The sequence below is a fragment of the Grus americana genome, chromosome 3 (assembly GCF_028858705.1).
Source record: "Grus americana isolate bGruAme1 chromosome 3, bGruAme1.mat, whole genome shotgun sequence".
In the NCBI taxonomy this organism is placed as follows: Eukaryota; Metazoa; Chordata; class Aves; order Gruiformes; family Gruidae; genus Grus; species Grus americana.
Window position 1 is genome coordinate 50,306,964 of NC_072854.1, and position 12,178 is coordinate 50,319,141.

Consider the following 12,178-nt stretch of genomic DNA (forward strand, 5'->3'; position numbering starts at 1 on the left):
AAATAGGCAAATATCAATGACTAAAGCAGTACTTACCTGTGTGCAAGAAAATGAACTCAAGCAGGTGCAGAAAAGGTGTACTTGGGAGAGTCTAGGCTAGAATGGCATGTGTGTTCTCCCCACAGGAGAAAAAGAATGTGAGAACCTCATCCACATCAGTCACCCCAAACGAAGACCAAGAATGGAGAAGCACTACTTCACTTAGCAGATAGCACTGTCATACATGAATATGAAATTGTTTATGAATACAACAAAAACCTGGAAGTTACAGGCATCTTCTTAATCAGCAGAAGAGCAAAGGTTTGAAACAACTTTCCACTATGAGAAATGTGATTAAAAAACTTCTGCTGTAAGATCAAGCAAAACCAGTTCTTACCAGGATTCTGTGATGAGGTAACCTGAGGTAGTGGGGGGGCTGTACTTGATCCAGAAAATATCTTCTACCCCAGGGTTTATAGATCTCGGATTCCTGCTCTGCTGATCATCCATGTGGGTGTCAAAGCTGGAAAACAACTTACACAAAGAATGCGCAGTAGGTATAAGATAAGGTGTTATCAACACCAAAATGCAGTTAGGAAATTGCAGAATGACTGTTGCTTGTGCTATTTGAGTTTGTCCCTTCTTCTGCATAGGCACTACAGTAATAATTATTGTTACATGGTATTGTAATTACACGGTCACTTATGGCTCAGTGCTGCTGTGCATAACTGGCTTCTGTCATAGTCTGCACCAGAGTTAGGACATGATATTATTCTTGTTTAAAAAAAAAAACAAACCAACCAAAACCCAAACAAACCAGAAGAACTCAACCAAAACCCCACTTTTTCACTGTTGCCAATTGTAATCTTAATTTTCTGGACATTCTTCTTGAGGCACTGAGGCCTAGACTGCCATAGTCATGGCTCTAACTGAAGTCAGTGGGCGTTGTGCTTTGAACTGGTAGTGTTCCATGAAACCTGAAAAATCAACTTTCAGAGGTCCTTAACCTGGAATCAAGAGCTCGTATATGCTTTTAACTTTAATTTCTTTGACCTCTGTTTGTAAAATGGAGATAGCATCACTTTTTTGGTTCACAGCCGTAGTTGTGGAGATAAATTCATTACTGCTGGTGAAGTACCTAGCTGTGGTCGTAACAAAAGCTGAAGAAGAAATGCCTAATTATTCTTCCACACAAGCATTTGAAAAGTCCATGAAAAACGAAATCTTGTGACACACCAGAAGCGAGGACAAAACACTTACTGCCAAGTGTGCATTAGATGAGAACCACTGTTAGGCATGCTGGTGGGTCAAGGGTCCTGGGAGAGGGGGAAGCTCAGTCAATGTATGTCAAGACTATAGCATATATCCAAGAGATGAAGATTAAGGGTGTGCAGGCAACTGCTGTCAAACAATGTTTTTAAAATGTAGCTTTCATTTGTGTGATTACTGCTGGAAACATCATTGGTCTGTTTATTTTTGATGTCCTCCATCTTAGGAACAAAAACATACCTTAAAGAATATTTTAAAAGGAAGTATAATGAATCAGTTAGTGAATGTTTTAACAAACAAGTTGTATAGCTCACGTCAAGTAGTGTTCAAACAAGTTAAAATAATGACTTTAAAGTTGTAGGCCAACTCATAATGTTTAGTCAGGAAACTCCAAAACAAAACTGCATGTTATTTTAATCTTGCCTCAGTATGCCCTCTGATGTGATCTTTAATTACACAATGACGTGCCTTTTTCTTTTTGCCACCAGAAACCTTCAGTAAAACTTGATAAGAAATTGCCTTCTTCATTAAGTTCTCAGTTTAATAATGATGCTTCAAATGAACTTCTCATCTTCGCCTGTAACTTACAGAGCTTTTCAATAGATTTGCACTGCCCTCAGTGTCTCTTTTTAACCAAGTTAGCTATGCCCTAACTATCTTACCTTTTTATTTAAACTTCAACATGCAGCTGCATCATGGATCATCCCTTAGGTTTTTCTGTTCCTTTCTTGAATCATGATCTTGAAATGTTACCTCAGTGCTTTATTTTATCAGCTCTACTAGTGATAGAGTGTGGCTCCTTTGGAAACAACAGAAAGAGCTCTATATTTTTTTTGTGATTGCTTAATGTCTAAGTTGTAAATATTACCTAGTCTTAAGCTGTATTTTGGTTTTAGGAAGTTTTGGAGCGTTGGAGTGTCCACACTAAATTGTAGTTATTGTCCATCACAACTCTTCAGGGTGTTATTGGAACTGGCCCTGGAATATCTTCCAACATAAACAAAAATAAATTTTCTCTTGAGATGAAATGCCTTTTTCTACCATATGTAAAGCATTCTGTATTCTTCAGACAGTCTCTAAAAGATGAGCTACTTTGTCATTGATGAGTCAACAAAGAAGAAGGATGCTTTATACTTTAATTAAATGGAATATGTAGTAGAAACAGGAGACAACTAACTCTTAAAACAGTCCACGGAGAGCTCCAAATAATAAACATCCTACTTGAACGGAGATGATGATAGCTGAAAATGCATTAAGTAGGCAGAGAAACAAAAACAAATGAAAGTGAGAACTCAGTCAAGCAGGCTGAAGTGGAGTAAACACTTTGTCAGGAGGGTAGCCCATGTTAGTGCTAATGCGTTTTGCATTAGTACGATGCCTATAAAATACTGACTCCTGGCATCAGAGTTAATGACAAAAATCTACAACAGTTTTACCTTATATACACATGCAGGAACAAAAATACCACAAGAAAGATTCTTATCTGTTAATGCTTTTTAAAAAAAAAAATAATATCACAGCATGCGAAAGAGCTGGTAACAAATGGTAAGTGACAATTGTTACATAAATGTGTTATGGTTCTGAAGTTGAGTTTTGATCGATAATTGATGCAACAGAAAAAGATCAGACAGTACCAGAAACACACACCAAATCAAGTTGTTATTTTTAGAATGTTGTTTGGAGGACCAGATTAATCAGGCTAAACTTTTAATAAGAAGATTACATATATACGTGTCAATGTTAGGAGGATTTGTAGCTTCATTAGCAACTTCAGAGGAAGTAATATCTTCATGCATGCTACTGACTCAAAGGGAGTACTTTCTGTGACTGGTTGAGGTTCATAAAACAAATTTCAGCCCTGGAGGGTTATACAGAGGACGGTGATAAGTGTCTAAAATCACTTGCCACTAGTCTCGTCATCTTGTCCCAAGCCTGTATTGTTGGCAGTCAGGACTCAGCCAGTACTTAGAATCATAGAATATCCTGAATTGGAAGGGACCCATAAGGATCATTGAGTCCAACTCCTGGCTCCACACAGGACCAGCCGATCAGAGCATAAGACTGAGAGCATTGTCCAGATGCTTCTTGAACTCAGTCAAGCTCAGTGCTGTGACCACTTCCCTGGGGAGCCTGTTCCAGTCCCCAACCACCCTCTCGGTGAAGAACCTTTTCCTGATATCCAACCTAAACCTCCCCCATCGCAGCTTCATGCCGTTCCCTCGGGTTCTATCACTGGTCACCAGAGGGAGGAGATCAGCGCCTGCCCCTTCGCTCCCCCTCGTGAGGAAGCTGTAGGCCACGATGAGGTCTCCCCTCAGTCTCCTCTAGGCTGAACAAACCAAGGGACTTGAGCCTCTCCTCATACATCTTCCCCTCTAGACCCTTCACCATCTTTGTTGCCCTCCTTTGGACACTCTCCAACAGTTTTATGTCCTTTTTGTACTGTGGCGCCCAAAACTGCACATGGCACTCAAGGTGAGGCCGCACCAGCGCAGTGTAGAGTGGGACAATCACTTCCCTAGACCAGCTAGCAATGCCGTGCTTGATGCACCCCAGGATACAGTTGGCCTTCCTGGCAGCCTGGGCACACTGCTGACTCATATTCAACTTGCTGTCAACCAAGACCCCCAAGTCCCTTTCAGCATGGCTGGTCTCCCGCATCTCATCGCCCAGTCTATATGTATAGCCAGGGTTGCTGCTTCCCAGGTGCAGAATCCAGCACTTGCTGCAAGGTAAGGAAAAAGGGCCTGTAGGCAATACCATAAAGTTGAGGGGAGAGCTGTTGCCTGCTGAAAGAGCAGAAATCGGCTCCTCAGTGGAGCTTCTGTATATGAACTGTATGGTCAGAATCTCTAGCAGTGGTGTGATTGGCCTTGGACCCATTTTCCCTGGCTCTCAGGGACTCAGTCTCAGTATATGGGTGCTTGTGCCAGCCTCGTGCCAGTTTTGCAAGGGCAACAGGACAATGAAAATGTGACTTATGAAGTTGTCAGGGTGCCGCTGCATCAGGTCTCCTGCATTTGGAGCATTGTGAGTGTAGCTGGAGAGTTAGAAAAGCTTTGAAGCAAGTGCAGGCAGCATGGAAATTTGGCCTGTACCAAGGTTAGAGGAATACAAAAAGGGCTTTAAACTGTCCCCGGAGCATTTGCAAATTTGGTGGTGGTTCCTTCTTTTTTACAGTAAGGCAGAAGGAAATTAAAGCACTTGCCCAAGATGAGAGTAAGTCATGTTGAGATCAAGATTAAAAGCTTTGTCTTTATCTCTAGGGTTATGTCTTTCTGAACTCTGAAAGGAGAGGGTTCGAGAACTCTTCTATGTAAAGAACTACAGCTTATGCCAGCTGAGCCATATGTAACAACAGACAGGCTGACTTGGAGTTTCAGTTGCGTCTCACCAGACTTGAGTCTATTAAAATACTTATGGCTGCTAGGCTGGGATCTTTCTGATTGTAAGATTTTGGAGTCTCCAAAGGCATGTTTCTGCCAACACTTGCAGAGTGTTATCACTGGTGTAGGTGTTTCAGAAATTCTTGTTAAATGGCTCAAAATGATCTGCCTTTTATGTCCTTAACTAGAGGAATTTTTGAATTGCTGGCTTTTTGCACTGCGGAAGTAGATTGAATTTTGGTTTGGCTGTGATAGAGATGCATATTATAACCCTCTGTGAGCTGTGGTTTTATGTCTGTATGAAAAGCAGAAAATTTTTCACATTTGAAATGCATTAGCCTTATTTTTGTCCTCTGTTTCCTCCCTCTGACTCCTCAGGTTTTTCGTTTTCATGTCTGGCTATCCACCAAGGTGCCTACCAAGTTCTTCAACGTATAGCTCAGTGGTTGGGCACTTCAGTCTGTGGATTTTGCAAAAGTTTGAAGCCTTTGTTTGTTTGTTTTAGGAATTAGCTCTTAATATTTGATACTTCATATTCAAAATGAGGAAGGTGTATTCATATAGTTTGGGTGAGAAAGTATCACATTGGGGCAAGACAGAATAATTCCTCAGAGTTTTGGGCTTCAGCAGAAGAGTGTTTGGGCTCTTCATGTGATAAAAGAATGAACCTGAATAGCAGTGGTGTCTGTAATTTCTTACCTAAAGAAAGATATGAGAAATTATTTCCTTTCTCATGTGCAATTACATTGCTGCTGTTGTCCCTTTCAGTTACTCAGCGCACAGGCATACTTGATATTCTCTGTATGTAACAGTACTTCAGTCCTAAGTATGGAATAAAAATTACCTAAACCATTTGCTTGCCACCAATCTTAAAATCTGCAGCAGCATCCTAGTATGTGTTGCTTGTAGTGCTTCCATTATTTTCTTTTGCACTTGATATGGCTGTTGTCCAGCTGGCTGTTACTGGTGTCTGATGGTGAGGTATGCAGTGGGCTAGCTCTGTAATGTTTCCATCCACCAGTTCCTTTCACTGTATTTAACCTTTTCATGCTTTACTTCAACAAAACATTTCGAATTCAGCTTTGTTCGGATGAGATTTTTCAGAGGTGATGCATGAAGCTGTTGCTGATGGCCCTCATGATGATGAGTTTCTTGGTTTCTGGTTAAGAAGTCCGTAATAGTGGCTGGGGGACTGAAATGGAGGGAGAAAATAAACAGTATATATAACCTTGAGGAGAGGATATAGTATGTACTGCTCTTAAACACTGCTAAAAACACATGGAAGTTTTTGTAATAATTCTTTTCCATAGATGCCACAGGGGAGTTGCGTGGTTGTCGGTGGGAAAGCAGGGTCATTCATGAGACTGCAAATGGGAGAACTGGCTTAGAGTCAGAGACTTAAATACCTGCCGGGGGGAAGTTAGCTGGTGAGAAGCTCTAGCTTTTTCCCATTAATTTTCAGAAGAATTTTTTGAATGCCATCAGGGCTTCAGTCTCCTGTGCTTGCATATAGACCACTTCTATGGGTCTTTCATTCTTGCATCTAAATAAAACCAGAAGTCCCGGTCACGGCCAGCCATTAATAATGGCTGAAAATAACTTCTTGCAGAAGGGTTCTAGTTAAGCAGTTATGCTTGGCCTACAGCAAATTTGTCTAACAATTTCAGTTAGAGAAAATATTTTTTATTTCCTGTTTTTAAGATATTAGTATTGCAGTGCTTTATAACCACATTATACTGTTGGTACAGCACATTTCATTAGCTGGGAAGGGAGTTTTGACATAATCATGCAAAATGTTGCTGATCTTGCTCTATGGAGTAGTTGCGTCCAAGATACTGAAGTACTCGCACAAGTAAAACTAATGGGACGAGGTTTGGGAGTGTGAAGTTTTTCTCCTAAATACAATGACTTAATAGCTCAAGATAAAGTGCTGCCTGCAGTACTAATAGGGTAGATCTTGCAGAAAAATTTACCTTCCACATAACAAAAAAGTAATTTTAAATGGCTGTATTTGAATGCGTACTTGAATGAGCTGCTACTGTTTGTGCCTATCTTCTGTTGATGGTTTAGATACACAAATAGAAACTAAGAAGTTCTTATTACAGATTTTTATTTCATCATTACAGGTGAAACCATGAACAAAGGAACTGCTACAAAATTGCATTTTTGTCTGTTTTCTGTTGCTTTCAGTACTTAGAACATAAGATTTTTATTCAATCTGGGTTAGTCTTGGGTGAACTAAATGCAGGTCTACTTATGATTTAGTAACTAGCCTATGCATTTGCGTTTAAAAATCCTGCTGCTGGAAAGCATCCTAATAGCTGTTCAAATTCTTTATGCCTTAGGTTAACTTTGCAGCTTTCTTCTACGGATTATGGTTTACACTGATTATTTTGTTTCTGGTTGTCAGAGAGATCATCACATTGTCAGGATGCAGAAGAGCCACATTTTTAACTATCCGACACTGTTCAGGTAAAGCTGACAGTATGAATGAGCACTGATATATACCTACGTCAGTAAGTGCAAACAAGTGTTCCTGAAGCAAGATGTGAAGAAAACTAAGAATATGATCAGGACTTTACACCCTCTCTTCTGTAATTGTAGTAGTTCAAGATACAGTGTTTATGCATCATTCTAGTTTGAGTTTCCATTTCTTATGGTTTGTTTTCTTTCAGCCTCTTGGGGCCAGTGACTACTTGGAAATATCAAAGCATTTTGACACGGTCTTTGTTCGTGACATACCACTTCTTACAATGGCAAAAAGGACACAAGCTCGACGTTTCATTACTCTTATTGATACTTTTTATGAGCATAAGGTGAGAACCAAGCCTTTCCTATATGTATAGGAATAATACTGGGAGCCCTAAAACCTGACTGTTATAATTGTTTTGAAGCAAGGCTTTCTGTAGAAATTATTTGGAAAATATAAGCAGAATGAACTAGCACTGCAAAGAAACATCATTCCAGCTTCACAAAAAAGGCTCCGTTGCAATAAAGCAGGTATTTATTTTTTTATTTCTGTGAGTATTAAGCATGACCATAAATATAAGCCTGAGTTCATTTTTAAGATGATTTTTTTAAAAGTAATACCAGATATGAAACCCTATCTTATGTGTGATTATATATGCGCACACTTAAATGTTTATGCAGTCAGGAAATACCGATTGAGATTTGTTTTTCAAGAATGTCCTGGCAAGATGATCTGAAAGGCCCTGATTCAGCAAGGTATTGAACTAACTAAACACATGAGTAGTCTCATTTAAGTCAGCCAGATTCTTTGTGCTTTATGGTTTGGAAATGGAGAGTTTCGAAGAGGATATGCTAATATTTGTAAACTAATACTAACGTGTTGGAAACAGAGAGAGTGTGGGTGTGATCTGCTCTATCTACATGCTGTCATTAAGAACTGCAAGCAAATAGCTGCTTTCTATTACTTCCTCCACAGGAAAATTGTAAGTGTTAAACTCCTGTCACAAGTAGTTGTTCGGAAAAATTCCCTGAGAGAGCATATTTGTGGAGACCTGTCCACAATGCGAACATTTTGCCCACGCGCTATCAACAAGTGTCTCCTCCTGTAATAATATTTCAGCCTATCTTCATTGCAGCCCCCCAGAGATACTTTATCTCACTGCACGTTGTATTTCCTCCCAGCAGACATGAAAACAGCATTATTATTATTATTATTGTTGTTGTTGTTGTTGTTATTATTATTAAATGTGCACTTGAGTAGCATAGGTGAAAGCAAGAGCGGCTCAACTTGGCCTTCTGGGAAAACTGGACTGTAAACATTCTTTAGATGGAAATGTGTGTGCAGTGCACTTACCTACTCAGAGGAATCTGGGGGGAGAAGCATTGGTTCCTAATACTTTATAGCTGTTATTTTGGAAAGTAAACTTGATTGTGGACTCATTGCCTGTATAGCAGATATTCTGAGTATTTAATAGCACAGCTGTGCTGTTCTCTGAGTAAAAGTTACATGAGTTGTTATGAAGAAAAAGATCCTGTACGGTTAATATTCCAAATGACTAAGGTAAATCTCTAACAGCAGAGCTAACAAGAGAAAGGGAGAATACTTGGAAAAAACCCAAGGTCATAATTTGAAGTTTGCTTTTCATAAAACACATCTTTGATCCCTTTTCTGTAAAGCCCAAGTGATGACATCATTGCCTGTTTTCCTTCTCTCAGGTGCGTATTATTTGTTCTGCAGTGACTCCTCTCCAAAGCTTGTTCCTGGTAGAGCATGACAATGGTGAGCTAGAGGACAACAGAGTGTTGATGGATGATTTGGACTTGAGCCAGGTACATGATATTAAAATCGTCTCCCTTTTGTAACAAAATTGGTTTTGGTCTCATAATTACAGCAGCATTTTTAGGAAGAGGAATCAAGTAAACATTTAACTAGTGATTTGCTGCTTTTTCTGCAGCATATCTGTCACTCTCATAATTGCATGTTATGCTATTGATTCGTAGTCAAAGAAAATGTCACAATATATAGAACCATTTTGCATAAGTTTTAGGGTAATTTTGATTGTTAATCTTTATATCTGTCCCATCATGTAAGAAAATACCGATTTAAGTTTAGCTCCTACATTTAAAATACAGAAATAAAAGACGGTCTGTTCCATCTCTTTGTAAACTATACAGGGCTGCCTCACAAAGAGTACTATTTTGCATATTGCTTATTCCATTTTTCCTTTTCCCTATGGCTTAGTTATTGTTAATGAATTTTTAAATTATTTGTCTAGATCAGTATACAGTTAGTCAACAGAAAAGTGGAAATAGATGGTTAACATGTCATCATGTTGTTTTAAATCCAAATTACTGCTTCGGTGTGTTCCTTCAGAGGATTATCTATAGGTGTTTAATTTCTGGAGGTTAATTTTATTATCCCTTGCCATGCTGCTGTCTTGTATCATCCAAGCCTGCAAAGCACTCAGCCTTAGGAGTTAGATAGGATGCGCTTCACTATAGCTATGTCTCTCATGGTTTTGTGGTACTGTTTTTGTGTATTAATGTAGGATTCCGCCAAAGGACTCTCCATGTTTACAGGAGAAGAGGAAATCTTTGCCTTTCAGCGTACCCTCTCACGGCTTACAGAAATGCAAACTGAACAGTACTGGAAAGATGGGGACAGAAGCAAAAAAAGGTTATAATTGAAAGTTGAATAAAATCACCAAGAAGTAAAACTACAGAATTGGAAAGCTTTTTAGCACAACTGAAATAATAATTGCACTTTATTGGCTGGACCATGTTTTTCTTTCATCAGTTGTTTTTTGTGCTTAAGACATGAGGACTCGCTTATTTTTCTGTACCAGCAGTGTGAGGGCATATGGAATTTTGCCTTCATTTTCTTGTCTGTAAAACATTAACTTTAATGCTCAGGAAGTTTAATGGGATTAGAATTTTTCTGGAGAATTGGTCTAGAGACAAAGTTAATGGCCCATGCAGGGTTCAACAGTAGATGTGTAATGTCACGTGAAGAGGGCACTTTGTGGTTCATGCACTGCTTCTGTTGTGTACAATGCAGTTTGCACAAAAGAAAAATCAAATGCTTTCTTTATGGAACTCCCGATATTGTCTAGGTCCCTGTTAGAATCCTGGAACTCCTTTGTCGTGTATTCTGTTTTGGTTTTTTTTTTTCTGTTGTCTGTGTGTAGCCATCTGCTGACTTTCAGGCTCTAAGATTTTCTTGTAATCAGGCTGTTGCTCAGTCTGGTTCATTGAAAACTAAGGGTTTGAACTGAGAGAAGCCTGAGGAGGAGCTTGAACGTGCTTGAAACCACAGAGGATTAAGATCTAAGTAATCATGGATGGGAAAAGAAACTATCATAAGACAGGGTATGCTGTAACATACAAGTGCAAGTTAATACTCTTCCTAAATTTTGCGGTTCTTGGAAGCCTGGATATGCTGCCTCTACAGCGGTGACATATTTCTACCCTGAATTTTCTCCGGCTTCATCTATACCAAATCTTACGTTGGTGCTGGCACACCTGCTCTGACCAGGGGAGAGCAGTACACGGTACTGCTGAGGCAAGTCAGCATTGTTACAACAGGAATGTGGTTTATGGAAAAGATGGGATGTTAACTGATTCCCCAAAACATATCGCCTGTCCTTGTGTTTGTAGTTGGAAACTTTCTTTAGTTAAAAATGCAATTGTGTCATTCTTGGTTTTAATCTAACTGAAACAAGATAGGGTATTGCCTGTATTGGCTGATACTGTATTTTTATAGAAAGTCATTTAAAGAGCATATTTAGAAACCCTGAATAGGGAAAAATATTATGCAGATAGACTGAAAAGATTCTTAGGGAGGAGTTCTATAGGATACTGTTCCCAAATCTGAGGAGTTTCCTTGGATTTTGCAAGATGACCTTTTTCTTGTACTGTATCTGTTACCAAAATTATTCTTTTCTGCCTTTGTTAAGCTTGACTAAATTGCTTCAATCGTAACCCCCGTCACAATTACAGAAAGCTTTTAAAAGGGACTTTTGGGCGACGGGGAGGACTGGAGAGGTCTTGTGCACTTGCACGTCTTATGGCCATACAGAAGGTTTGGAGCCGTGTGCTCAAATCTGGTTTTCTGCTCTGATCACTTGTTTGCCCTGGAAGTTACTTATACTGGCTATACCTGTTCTTCAAAGAACTTTTAAAGCCTATATTTATAATTTACAACTTATGCAACTATGTTGTTATGCCTACAAGGGTGACCACTATGGAGAATTTTAATGCATATTTATGAAAAACCCCATCAGAATACATTGCTTATACTTAAGAATATCTGAAAAATGGATGTATATTTTCAGAGATTTTTGTTAGCTTTCTCAACAGAGGGACTATTGAGATTCATGCGTGTCTGTCTGTACATGCACACACATATGTATACTTAATTTATACATATATATAAATATAGATAAAACTAATATATATAATTTAAGTGTGTGTGTTTCTATATTTATACGTGGCAGTCTATACTCATCAGCCTGGGCCTGTGCTGATAACTCTCCTGTAGCTTCGCCTTGACTTTTTTTCTAGTAGCATTCAAATGCCTCCTGCCTTGTCCAAACCAGAATGTATTGTGGGAAAATGGGAGGTGGTGGTAGATATGCTAAAGCATCCTGCATCTGGATATTTATTTGCATGGTTTTAAAAACTGTTTATCTATTTAGCCTGTATGTCCTCCTCCAGCATGTGGTACAGGGGAAATGCGTAATCTTGCAGAAGACAGGTGAGACGCCTGGGACGTGTGGGAGAGGAGGTTCTGGCAGGTTCTGCATCCCCATGAAGAATGTTTCGGGCCAGGGAGGCGAAGTGTTTCTCCACGGTCCATCACGGTGGGTGATGGCTGACCTCATTTAACCAGGGGATGCCTAGAGCCCCTTGGACGGTTCTGTTTGTCTTCAAATTGGTGCAGCTTTGCCCGTTGGTATTTGAGGCTTTTCTGCAATCTGAGCGCCCATCCTGAACTCAGATACCCCAGGTTTTTGGAAACTTCTAAATGCAGTGGGACTGAGGAATCATCATGAGCCTCCTGGGGTGTAGGTGAG

At 39.5% G+C, this 12,178-nt stretch overlaps 1 protein-coding gene across 10 annotated transcripts in view; it reads left to right on the forward strand.

Moving 5' to 3' along the window:
* Nucleotides 1-9,820, forward strand: part of AFG1L (AFG1 like ATPase) — a 69,091-nt gene extending 59,271 nt beyond the window's left edge. For 3 of the 10 annotated variants that reach the window (XM_054821052.1, XM_054821055.1, XM_054821054.1), the window contains 4 exons: nucleotides 7,310-7,450; nucleotides 7,994-8,086; nucleotides 8,820-8,933; nucleotides 9,653-9,820. In XM_054821052.1, coding sequence (XP_054677027.1) covers nucleotides 7,310-7,450; nucleotides 7,994-8,086; nucleotides 8,820-8,933; nucleotides 9,653-9,787 — 483 coding nt within the window. In that variant the 3' untranslated portion in view covers nucleotides 9,788-9,820. Of the gene's footprint in view, nucleotides 1-7,044; nucleotides 7,107-7,309; nucleotides 7,451-7,532; nucleotides 8,202-8,819; nucleotides 8,934-9,652 lie in introns of those variants that run through there. The other 7 variants (XR_008576472.1, XR_008576473.1, XM_054821057.1 and 4 more) reach the window with 7 other exon arrangements.
* Nucleotides 9,821-12,178: the final 2,358 nt, after the last annotated feature.